Raw genomic sequence first — 11,287 nt, 5'->3', positions numbered from 1 at the left:
AGGAGAGGGAAGAGAGGGAGGAATAGAGGGGGAGGAGAGGAAAGAGAGGGAGGAAGAGCGGGCGGTAGAGAGGAAAGAGAGGGAGGAAGAGAGGAAAGAGAGGGAGGAAGAGAGGAAAGAGAGGGAGGAAGAGCGGGCGGTAGAGATGAAAGAGAGGGAGGAAGAGAGGGGGAGGAGAGGAAAGAGAGGGAGGAAGAGAGGAAAGAGAGGGAGGAAGAGAAGGGGAGGAGAGGAAAGAGAGGGAGGAAGAGAGGGCGGTAGAGATGAAAGAGAGGGATGAAGAGAGGGGGAGGAGAGGATAGAGAGGGAGGAAGAGAGGAAAGAGAGGGAGGAAGAGAGGGCGGTAGAGATGAAATAGAGGGAGGAAGAGAGGGGGAGGAGAGGAAAGAGAGGGAGGAAGAGAGGAAAGAGAGGGAGGAAGAGAGGGCGGTAGGGAGGAAAGAGAGGGAGGTAGAGAGGGCGGAAGAGATGAAAGAGAGGGATGAAGAGAGGGGGAGGAGAGGATAGAGAGGGAGGAAGAGAGGAAAGAGAGGGAGGAAGAGAGGGCGGTAGAGATGAAATAGAGGGAGGAAGAGAGGAAAGAGAGGGAGGAAGAGAGGGGGAGGAGAGGAAAGAGAGGGAGGGAGGAAGGAAGAGAGGGCGGTAGAGATGAAAGAGAGGGAGGAAGAGAGGGAGGTAGAGAGGAAAGAGAGGGAGGAAGAGCGGGCGGTAGAGAGGAAAGAGAGGGAGGAAGAGAGGAAAGAGAGGGAGGAAGAGAGGAAAGAGAGGGAGGAAGAGCGGGCGGTAGAGATGAAAGAGAGGGAGGAAGAGAGGGGGAGGAGAGGAAAGAGAGGGAGGAAGAGAGGAAAGAGAGGGAGGAAGAGAGGGCGGTAGAGATGAAAGAGGGAGGAAGAGAAGGGGAGGAGAGGAAAGAGAGGGAGGAAGAGAGGGCGGTAGAGATGAAAGAGAGGGATGAAGAGAGGGGGAGGAGAGGATAGAGAGGGAGGAAGAGAGGAAAGAGAGGGAGGAAGAGAGGGCGGTAGAGATGAAATAGAGGGAGGAAGAGAGGGGGAGGAGAGGAAAGAGAGGGAGGAAGAGAGGAAAGAGAGGGAGGAAGAGAGGGCGGTAGGGAGGAAAGAGAGGGAGGTAGAGAGGGCGGAAGAGATGAAAGAGAGGGATGAAGAGAGGGGGAGGAGAGGATAGAGAGGGAGGAAGAGAGGAAAGAGAGGGAGGAAGAGAGGGCGGTAGAGATGAAATAGAGGGAGGAAGAGAGGAAAGAGAGGGAGGAAGAGAGGGGGAGGAGAGGAAAGAGAGGGAGGGAGGAAGGAAGAGAGGGCGGTAGAGATGAAAGAGAGGGAGGAAGAGAGGGAGGTAGAGAGGAAAGAGAGGGAGGAAGAGAGGGCGGTAGAGAGGGAGGAAGAGCGGGCGGTAGAGATGAAAGAGAGGGAGGAAGAGAGGGCGGTAGAGATGAAAGAGAGGGAGGAAGAGAGGGGGAGGAGAGGAAAGAGAGGGAGGAAGAGCGGGCGGTAGAGTGGAAAGAGAGAGGTTGTGCAGTCAGTCGATACAAAGTGGGTTGGGGAGGTTTATGAGACAATGACCATCGAGTCCCTGTCACACTCTGACGGTTATTAGCATTATTTGTTATCATGATTTTCTCACAATAGATGTTTCCCTTTCTCTGACAACTAAAGAAACATAGTTTTGCTCTCCTATGTCCGTTCTCTAGGTTCTCTCTCTTCTCACTGCCTCTGTGGTTGCTATGATACTATGGCCTTGGTCAGGAGGTCACAGTGTTGGATTAACTATGTTTAATTCTTCTTCTCCTTCGCTATCCCCCTTTCAATTCCTCTATTCACTCTCCTTGTTATTCCCCCGCTCCTCTTTTCTTTGGCCTTGCTTTTCTTTCCATATATTTATGTGTTTATCTCCAATTGTGGTTTTCCTATTGTCTTGACCCCCCCCCCCCCCCCCCCCCATACTGCCTGTCTCCCTCCTTCCCTCCCCAGCGTTGAAGGACGACCGTTTCCAGATGGTTCTCTTCACTCCCCGCCTGGTGCGCATCACCCTCACCAACGTGAGCGTGACAGACGAGGGCGGCTACTTCTGCCAGCTCTACACTGACGACACCCACCACCAAGTGGCCACGCTGTCCGTGTCCGTCCCTCCCGACACCCCCACGGTGGAGGTGAGGCAGGAGGCCGTGGAGGGGGGTGAGGTGGAGCTCACCTGCCTGTCGCCGCGTAGCAAGCCCCCCGCCACGCTGCGCTGGATCAGGGACCGCCGGGAGATACCAGGTCTGTCCATCCTTTGACGATCTATCACTATGTCGCTCTGTCATTCTATCTATCAGTATCTGTCTGTCTGACTCTGTCTTTGTTCAGTCATACCTCTCTCTCTGCCTCTCTCTCTGTTCACTTCCTACGTTCCCTATCTATCCACCTGCCTGTCCCTGTGTCAATCTATCCATCTGTCTCTTTCTCAAACTCCATCATACTCTCTCCTTTTCTGTCCAGCCTTCTATCTACCTCCCTCTTTATTCCCCATCTGACAAGACTTCCATCCAGCTATCACTCTGTTTACCATTTTATCTGTCCTTCTGTCCAGCTCTTGCTGTCTGTTTGTCTGTCCCTCTCTCTGTGTGTCTGTCCCGCTGTTTACCCTCTGTCTGTCCTGTTATACCCTCCACCTCTCTCTTTTTTCCCTCTTTCTTTTGTCTCTCACTCCCATCCCGTCTCTCTATCTTAATCTCTAACTCAGCACTCTGCCCTTTCCCTCACTCCTCTTCTCTTCACCCCGTCTTCCTCTCCTCCTCTTCTCTCTCTCTCTGTCTCCTACTTCCATGCCGTGTTCACAAAGATGTCTGTCCCCTGATGTGACAAGGTTACGTAGGAAGCGGCGTGGGCTGATGCGTGGGGCCTACAGAAGACAGCCCTGTTTTCTGTTCTGCTCTGTAGTGCTGTGGAGCGGGCCCTGCCCTGAGTGAAATACACTGTGACATTAAAGGTTAGGCTCCAGATCCTGACGGATAGAATGTCTCAGTAATTAAGACAGTATCTCCCTGCCCTCATCTCACGCTTCAATTGGGCCTGCTTCAGTTCACTCAGCTGAAATAATTGAAAACTCAGCATGGTGTTAGTTATTGTCATATTTTCACAGACTCATATTACGTGACTGCGAGGCCTCCGTTTTGGACACCACCATCCCTCCTCTTCCTCCTCCTCATCTTCCGCTACCTCATTTGGAGTCTTTTAAAATATTTTTAATCGTATCTCACGCTCTCTATATCTGCCTTTTATGTCTGAGCCTGTCCAGATCCCTCTCTCCTCTTCTCCTTGTCACCTATCATGCCTGTCTCACTCTCTCCATGTGTCCTTCTCCCTTCTCTCTTTCTTCTTTCACCAGCGCCTTTTCCTTCTCTCCCCGTCCTCTGTCTGATATGCTCCCTCCCTCCCTTCTCTAGGTGTGGTGTCCCAGCAGGAAAATGGGAAGACAGTGAGCGTGTCCAGCACCATCCGTCTCCCTGTGGAGAGGAGAGACAACGGGGCAGTGGTCAGCTGTGAGGCATTCCACCCCGCCCTGGGGGGGCAGAAGAGGGTCCGCCACTACCGCCTCGACGTCCACTGTGAGTGACTGGTCAGCCACCGAGGGTTACCATGGCAACACACTGAAGCTGTATCCCCTCATTTCTGATGGTCTCCGACTCATTTGTGTTTGGTGTCTGGAGTGGTCAACCCTTCTGTTATAAATTACTTATCAACTCACCATTTCTGAGTTTGATCAGCCTTTTCTGCCCTTTAGATATGCATAATGAGTGTCACTGCCAAACTGTTGCTGCTTAAATGGCCCTGCATGGCTATCACAGCAACACGTATGAATACTTCTTCAGATGTGTCTGTTCACCACAGCCATTAACAAAGCAGCAGCTGTTTCACCCTGAGGGTTGTTGTGATAACAGAACCGCCAACAGTCACTCTTGATTGGTTACCATGGTAACCAGTCCTTCCTCCTCTCTCCCCAGTTGCCCCCACAGTGAGGATCATCCCTCCCCCTGGCATCCTCCGAGAGGGAGACTCTCTCAGCCTCACCTGCTCCATCACTGGCAACCCACTGTGAGTGTGCATGTGTGTGTGTGTTGTATGTACACACATTTATGAGATTGTTTGATTGGTTTGTGCGTTTGCTGTATGCTGTGCTCACACTACAGCTGTTTGGAGTATTCGGAGGAGTTGAGGCATTCTCTGGATAAAGTGTCTGAGGAGGCTGTAACAAGCCCCCTGTTAGACACTGTGATGTGTTTGTTGTGCGTGTGTTTCTGAGGAGGCTGTAACAAGCTCCCTGTTAGACACTGTGATGTGTTTGTTGTGCGTGTGTGTTTCTGAGGAGGCTGTAACAAGCCCCCTGTTAGACACTGTGATGTGTTTGTTGTGCGTGTGTTTCTGAGGAGGCTGTAACAAGCTCCCTGTTAGACACGGTGATGTGTGTGTTGTGCGTGTGTGTTTCTGAGGAGGCTGTAACAAGCCCCCTGTTAGACACGGTGATGTGTGTGTTGTGCGTGTGTGTTTCTGAGGAGGCTGTAACAAGCCCCCTGTTAGACACGGTGATGTGTTTGTTGTGCGTGTGTGTTTCTGAGGAGGCTGTAACAAGCCCCCTGTTAGACACGGTGATGTGTTTGTTGTGCGTGTGTTTCTGAGGAGGCTGTAACAAGCCCCCTGTTAGACACGGTGATGTGTTTGTTGTGCGTGTGTGTTTCTGAGGAGGCTGTAACAAGCCCCCTGTTAGACACTGTGATGTGTTTGTTGTGCGTGTGTTTCTGAGGAGGCTGTAACAAGCTCCCTGTTAGACACTGTGATGTGTTTGTTGTGCGTGTGTGTTTCTGAGGAGGCTGTAACAAGCCCCCTGTTAGACACGGTGATGTGTTTGTTGTGCGTGTGTGTTTCTGAGGAGGCTGTAACAAGCCCCCTGTTAGACACGGTGATGTGTGTGTTGTGCGTGTGTGTTTCTGAGGAGGCTGTAACAAGCCCCCTGTTAGACACGGTGATGTGTGTGTTTCTGAGGAGGCTGTAACAAGCCCCTTGTTAGACACGGTGATGTGTTTGTTGTGCGTGTGTGTTTCTGAGGAGGCTGTAACAAGCCCCCTGTTAGACACGGTGATGTGTTTGTTGTGCGTGTGTGTTTCTGAGGAGGCTGTAACAAGCCCCCTGTTAGACACGGTGATGTGTGTGTTGTGCGTGTGTTTCTGAGGAGGCTGTAACAAGCCCCCCTGTTAGACACTGTGATGTGTTTGTTGTGCGTGTGTGTTTCTGAGGAGGCTGTAACAAGCTCCCTGTTAGACACTGTGATGTGTTTGTTGTGCGTGTGTGTTTCTGAGGAGGCTGTAACAAGCCCCCTGTTAGACACTGTGATGTGTTTGTTGTGCGTGTGTTTCTGAGGAGGCTGTAACAACCCCCCCGTTAGACACGGTGATGTGTTTGTTGTGCGTGTGTGTTTCTGAGGAGGCTGTAACAAGCCCCCTGTTAGACACTGTGATGTGTGTGTTGTGCGTGTGTGTTTCTGAGGAGGCTGTAACAAGCCCCCTGTTAGACACGGTGATGTGTGTGTTGTGCGTGTGTGTTTCTGAGGAGGCTGTAACAAGCCCCCTGTTAGACACGGTGATGTGTTTGTTGTGCGTGTGTGTTTCTGAGGAGGCTGTAACAAGCCCCCTGTTAGACACGGTGATGTGTTTGTTGTGCGTGTGTGTTTCTGAGGAGGCTGTAACAAGCCCCCCTGTTAGACACTGTGATGTGTTTGTTGTGCGTGTGTTTCTGAGGAGGCTGTAACAAGCCCCCTGTTAGACACGGTGATGTGTTTGTTGTGCGTGTGTGTTTCTGAGGCAACTGAAGCCTCTTCATTAAGCTCTATAAAAACTGCTTTGTGTGTGTATGTGCTCGTGTGTGTGTGTGTTTATTTGTGTGTGTGGTGAGTAAAGCCATAGTAAAGCCCCACAATAAAGCCAGGCTGAGGAGCCAGTATGTGTGGCACAGTGAGGATCAGTAACAGCCTGCTGGGGACAGTGACATGAGAGATGTGGCTGTGGTGGTCGATCCACTGGACTGCCCCTGCCTCATCTCATGCTGGAGGGACCTCACCACACTCTCCTTTATAACCCCGGTACCCCCGTCACTCTCAGGCCCCGGACAATCTTCCTGTTAACCGTTAATCACCAATTCATTACACTGCCTGTCTTTGTTGGAGGGGTGTGTTTATTAAAGTGTTTGTGTGTGTGTGTGTGTGTGTGTGTGTGTGTGTGTGTGTGTGTGTGTGTGTGTGTGTGTGTGTGTGTGTGTGTGTGTGTGTGTGTGTGTGTGTGTGTGTGTGTGTGTGTGTGTGTGTGTGTGTGTGTGTGTGTGTGTGTGTGTGTGTGTGTGTGTGTGACCAGGGGGGGTTTAATTAGATGCTTCCTGAGGGATTAGGGTGTAGATGAGCTGGGATTGTAATCTGGCCAGGGTGGAATGAGAGGGACAGCCAGCACAGCACGGAGTATGCACACACACACAGGGCTTTGTGTGAGAATGTGTGGTGTGTCTGTGTGTGTTCGTTGTTTCATGTAATCCAATAATCTTTAGTCTCAGTCGCCTTCTGTCTCACTTTTCTTTGTCTTTCATGTCTCCTCTTTCTCTCCATCCTCCTGTCTTACTCTGCCTCTCCCTCTCTCATCTCTCCCCCATAAATCTCTGTCTATCTCCTTTCCTGGCTCTCTCCTCCCATGTCCCACTTTCCCTCTCTCCATCTGACACAAAATCTTTCTTTGCTCCCTCTCCTCTCCTTCTTTCTCTCTGTCCATAAATCTCCCCAATTCTTTTCTGTCATGCTGTCTTCCTCTCCCTTGGTCTAATTTAAAATCTCTCTCACTCCCTCCTCACCTTTTATTTCCCATAACCTCCCTCCACCTGTCTTATTTTGTCCTAATCTTTTCTCTCTTTCTACTCCCTAACCCCTCTTGCTCCCCTCGTTTCTCCCCCACTCTATCTAATTCTCTTACACTTTCCACTCCCTCCTCTGTTTCTCTTTCACTCTCTTCTTTCCCTCGCTCTCTCTCTCTCCCTCCTCTCTCTCTCTCTCTCTGCAGGCCTAGGGATGTCCAGTGGACTAGGATTAATGACACCTTACCTGAGAGGGCGGAGATCTCTGGCCCCACCCTCCAGGTGTCCCGTCTCAGCCAATCACACAACGGGACCTACCTGTGTCAGGCGCAGAATAACTACGGCCGTGCCGCTGACCACTACACGCTGCTGGTGTACGGTGAGCCACCGTCGCCATGACAACCACTGCCTTGCGGCGAGAATTTGCACTAAGGCACAGATCTAGGATCAGCTTACCCTCCATATCCTCCGAATCCATTCACCGTCCTATCCTATCGTAGCTTTTTGAATGAGAAATCAGAAGCGTAACACAGACACAGATGTAGACATCAAAAGCGTGAGTCACTTCATCAGTTGTTTATGCTTCACAGATGTGAGAGTGCGAGGGGCATAGGGGGTCGGGCTAGAGGTTGAGTTAACTCAGCATCTGTAGTCAGTTTAGTCAGTGTACCCCATGGGTGTGGCCCCCTAGTGGTTACTCCTTTCACTGCAGCCTTCACATCTGACAGCTGAAGATCAGAGAGAGTGTAGGAGGAGGAGACAGAGGGGGGTTGTTGCGTAACATTTTGGGTTGCCTTAGGCTGCGCCCCCTCATCCTCCCCTCTACTCCCCCCTTCCCCTCCTCCCTTAATCCCCTGCCTCCTTACCCTCTCCCGAGCAGTGGCGGCGTGTGGCAGGAGCGGCAGGCGTCAAACAACACTAACTATCCTCCGTTGAGAGAGGAGGTGGGTGGGAATGCCACCTTTCCTCTAGCCAGAGCAGCCATCGTCAGCCACCACCAGAGCTAAAGCCACACTCTCTCTCTCACTGTGCAACACAGGTTAGGCATGCCTGGCTTTGAAGTACGTCCACGCTTTAAGAAAATGCTCTTCTCTTCCTTGGTCTCTATCGTCTGTTTCCAAGAATGGTTCTTCTTCCTTGGTCTCTATCGTCTGTTTCCAAGAATGGTTCTTCTTCCTTGGTCTCTATCGTCTGTTTCCAAGAATGGTTCTTCTTCCTTGGTCTCTATCGTCTGTTTCCAAGAATGGTTCTTCTTCCTTGGTCTCTATCGTCTGTTTCCAAGAATGGTTCTTCTTCCTTGGTCTCTATCGTCTGTTTCCTAGAATGGTTCTTCTTCCTTGGTCTCTATCGTCTGTCTTCTAGAACGGATCTTCTTCCTTGGTCTCTATCGTCTGTCTTCTAGAATGGATCTTCTTCCTTGGTCTCTATCATCTGTTTCCAAGAATGGTTCTTCTTCCTTGGTCTCTATCGTCTGTTTCCAAGAATGGTTCTTCTTCCTTGGTCTCTATCGTCCGTCTCCAAGAATAGTTATTCTTCCTTGGTCTCTATCGTCCGTCTCCTAGAAGGGTCCTTCTTTTTCTGGCTCTTCGTTCTTTCTTCTTCTTGTTTTTGTTTCCCTTCCTCTCTCTCTGTCAACCAAACCTATTCCTTTTTTCTTTCTCTACCCTCTTTCCTCCTGTTTTTCTCTTTCTATATATCTTACCCCTACTCCTTCTCTCTAAATGTCTATATATCTTATCCTCTCTTTGTTCTCTCGCCTCCTCCTCTCTCTCTCTCTCTCTCTGCTTCCCTCCTCCTACTTTTCTCACCTTGGCAGTAGTTTGCCATCTTTTCTGGGTGTACTGTAGTTCAGAGCTCTCTGGAGGGTTCCTGTCTTGTTCAGTCCAAGAGGGACAGAGAGAGGGGGAGAGGAAGTGGGGAGAGAGGTCGAAGCCAGGTTATTGTTCAGTTAGGGGCTTGCCCAAGTTGGATTAGCCACGCTTGCCTCTGGAAGTCCCAAGGTGCACTGGGGTGGGGCGCCTGACAGTGCAAGGCTTCGTGGCGATGATGAGTCAGCTAAAACAGCTCACTATGACAGATCTGAAAAACGACCCCTCATCCCGTCAACCAGCTCCCAGAGTTATCTAGTGTCTGATGTGGCCATGAAGCGCAAAATCAGGACAAAACGGAGGCCAATTTGTTGCAGGAGCTTTTCAAGGCTGGGTGATGCTTTGAAAAGCAGATAGAGAGTGAGAGGTTGGTGAGTCTCTGCGGAGCTAGGCCCAATGCCGCAAAATCTTTATTCAGCAGGTTTAAGTCTGTGTGTGTGTGAGAGAGAGAAAATGTGGATGTGCATGCGCATTATACATGTGCACGTGTCAAGCTCCCACGTACGTATATAATATAGATATGAGGTTCTGTTTTGGGTGAACTGAATGCACAAGAGAGCCTGTACTCATCAGATTGTTGTTAGTCTGGATGAGGTGTTGGTTGGTTGCAGTCACCACCATTGTTAAGGAGCAAGATGGTGGTGGGATGGCGGTGGTCTGGTGGGATGGCGTGGTTGTGGTGAGATGGTGTTGTGGCGGTGCTGTGGGATGGCATGGTGGCAGTGTGGTGGGATGGCGTGGTTGTGGTTGGATGGCGTGGTTGTGGTGAGATGGCGTGGTGGCGGTGCTGTGGGATGGCGTGGTGGCAGTGTGGTGGGATGGCGTGGTTGTGGTTGGATGACGTGGTTGTGGTGAGATGGCGTGGTGGCGGTGCTGTGGGATGGCTTGGTGGCAGTGTGGTGGCGTGGTTGTGGTTGGATGGCGTGGTTGTGGTGAGATGGCGTGGTTGTGGTGAGATGGCGTTGTGGCGGTGCTGTGGGATGGCTTGGTGGCAGTGTGGTGGCGTGGTTGTGGTTGGATGACGTGGTTGTGGTGAGATGGCGTTGTGGCGGTGCTGTGGGATGGCTTGGTGGCAGTGTGGTGGGATGGCGTGGTTGGATGGCGTGGTTGTGGTGAGATGGCGTGGTGGCGGTGCTGTGGGATGGCGTGGTGGCAGTGTGGTGGGATGGCGTAGTTGTGGTGGGATGGCGTGGTTGTGGTGTGATGGCGTGGTGGCGGTGTGGTGGGATGGCATGGTGCCGGTGTGGTGGGATGGCGTGGTGGCGGTGTGGTGGGATGGCGTGTCGGCGGTGTGGTGGGATGGCATGGTGGCGGTGTGGTAGTGTGGTGGCATGGTGGTGGTGTGTTGGGATGGCGTGGTGTGGTGGGATGGCGTGGTGGTGGGATGGTGGTGGTGTGGTGGGATGGTGGTGTGGTGGCATGGCATGGTGGTAGTGGGATGGCGTGGTGGTGGTGTGCTGGGATGACATGGTGGTGATGTGGTGTGGTGGGGTGGCATGGTGGTGGTGTGGTGTGGTGGGATGGCATGGTGGTGGTGTGGTGGGATGGTGGTGTGGTGGGATGGCATGGTGGTGGTGTGGTGTGGTGGGATGGTGGTGGGATGGCATGGTAGCGGTGCGATGTGGTGTGGTGGTGGTGTAGTGGGATGGCGTGGTGGTGGCGGCAGTGTGGTGGGATGGCGTGGTGGTGGGATGGTGTGGTGGTGGAATGGCATGGTGGCGGTGTGGTGGTGGTGGGATGGCGGTGGAGTGGTGGTGGTGGTGGGATGGCGTGGTGGTGGTGGGATAGTGTGGTGGGATGGCATGGTGGCGGTGTGGTGGGATGGTGTGGTGGTGGTGTGGTGGGATGGCGGGGTGGTGGGATGGCATGGTGGTGGTGGGATGGTGTGGTGGCGGTGTGGTGGGATGGCGTGGTGGGATGGCGTGGTGGTGGTGTGGTGGGATGGCGTGGTGGGATGGCATGGTGTGGTGGCGGTGTGGTGGGATGGCGTGGTGGGATGGTGTGGTGTGGTGGTGGTATGGTGGGATGGCGTGGTGGCGGTGTGGTGGGATGGCGAGGTGGCGGTGTGGTGGTGGTGTGGTGGAATGGCGTTGTGGTGGGATGGCGTTGTGGTGGGATGGCGTGTTGGTGGTGTTGTGTGGTGGGATGGCGTGGTGGTGGTGTGGTGGGATGGCGAGGTGGCGGTGTGGTGGTGGTGTGGTGGAATGGCGTTGTGGTGGGATGGCGTTGTGGTTGGATGGCGTGTTGGTGGTGTTGTGTGGTGGGATGGCGTGGTGGTGGTGTGGTGGGATGGCGTTGTGGTGGGATGGCGTGGTGGCGTTGTGGTGGGATGGCGTGGTGGTGGTGTGGTGGGATGGCGTTGTGGTGGGATGGCGTGGTGGCGTTGTGGTGGGATGGCGTGGTGGTGGTGTGGTGGGATGGCGTTGTGGTGGGATGGCGTGGTGGTGGTGTGGTGGGATGGCGTTGTAGTGGGATGGCGTGGTGGCGTTGTGGTGGGATGGCGTTGTGGTGGGATGGCGTGGTGGCGTTGTGGTGGGATGG

At 52.9% G+C, this 11,287-nt stretch overlaps 1 protein-coding gene across 2 annotated transcripts in view; it reads left to right on the top strand.

Annotated features, from left to right (window-relative positions):
• LOC129837981 (cell adhesion molecule 4-like) overlaps positions 1-11,287 on the top strand; it is a 290,305-nt gene that overhangs the window by 255,884 nt on the left and 23,134 nt on the right. For both annotated transcript variants that reach the window (XM_055904586.1, XM_055904587.1), the window contains exons 3-6: positions 1,986-2,273; positions 3,440-3,601; positions 3,998-4,088; positions 7,085-7,257. In XM_055904586.1, coding sequence (XP_055760561.1) covers positions 1,986-2,273; positions 3,440-3,601; positions 3,998-4,088; positions 7,085-7,257 — 714 coding nt within the window. The remainder of the gene's footprint in view (positions 1-1,985; positions 2,274-3,439; positions 3,602-3,997; positions 4,089-7,084; positions 7,258-11,287) is intronic.

Source organism: Salvelinus fontinalis, chromosome 38 (assembly GCF_029448725.1).
Source record: "Salvelinus fontinalis isolate EN_2023a chromosome 38, ASM2944872v1, whole genome shotgun sequence".
Taxonomy (NCBI): Eukaryota; Metazoa; Chordata; class Actinopteri; order Salmoniformes; family Salmonidae; genus Salvelinus; species Salvelinus fontinalis.
The sequence above is the reverse complement of the archived record's forward strand: the minus strand, read 5'-3'. Positions and strand labels throughout refer to the sequence as shown.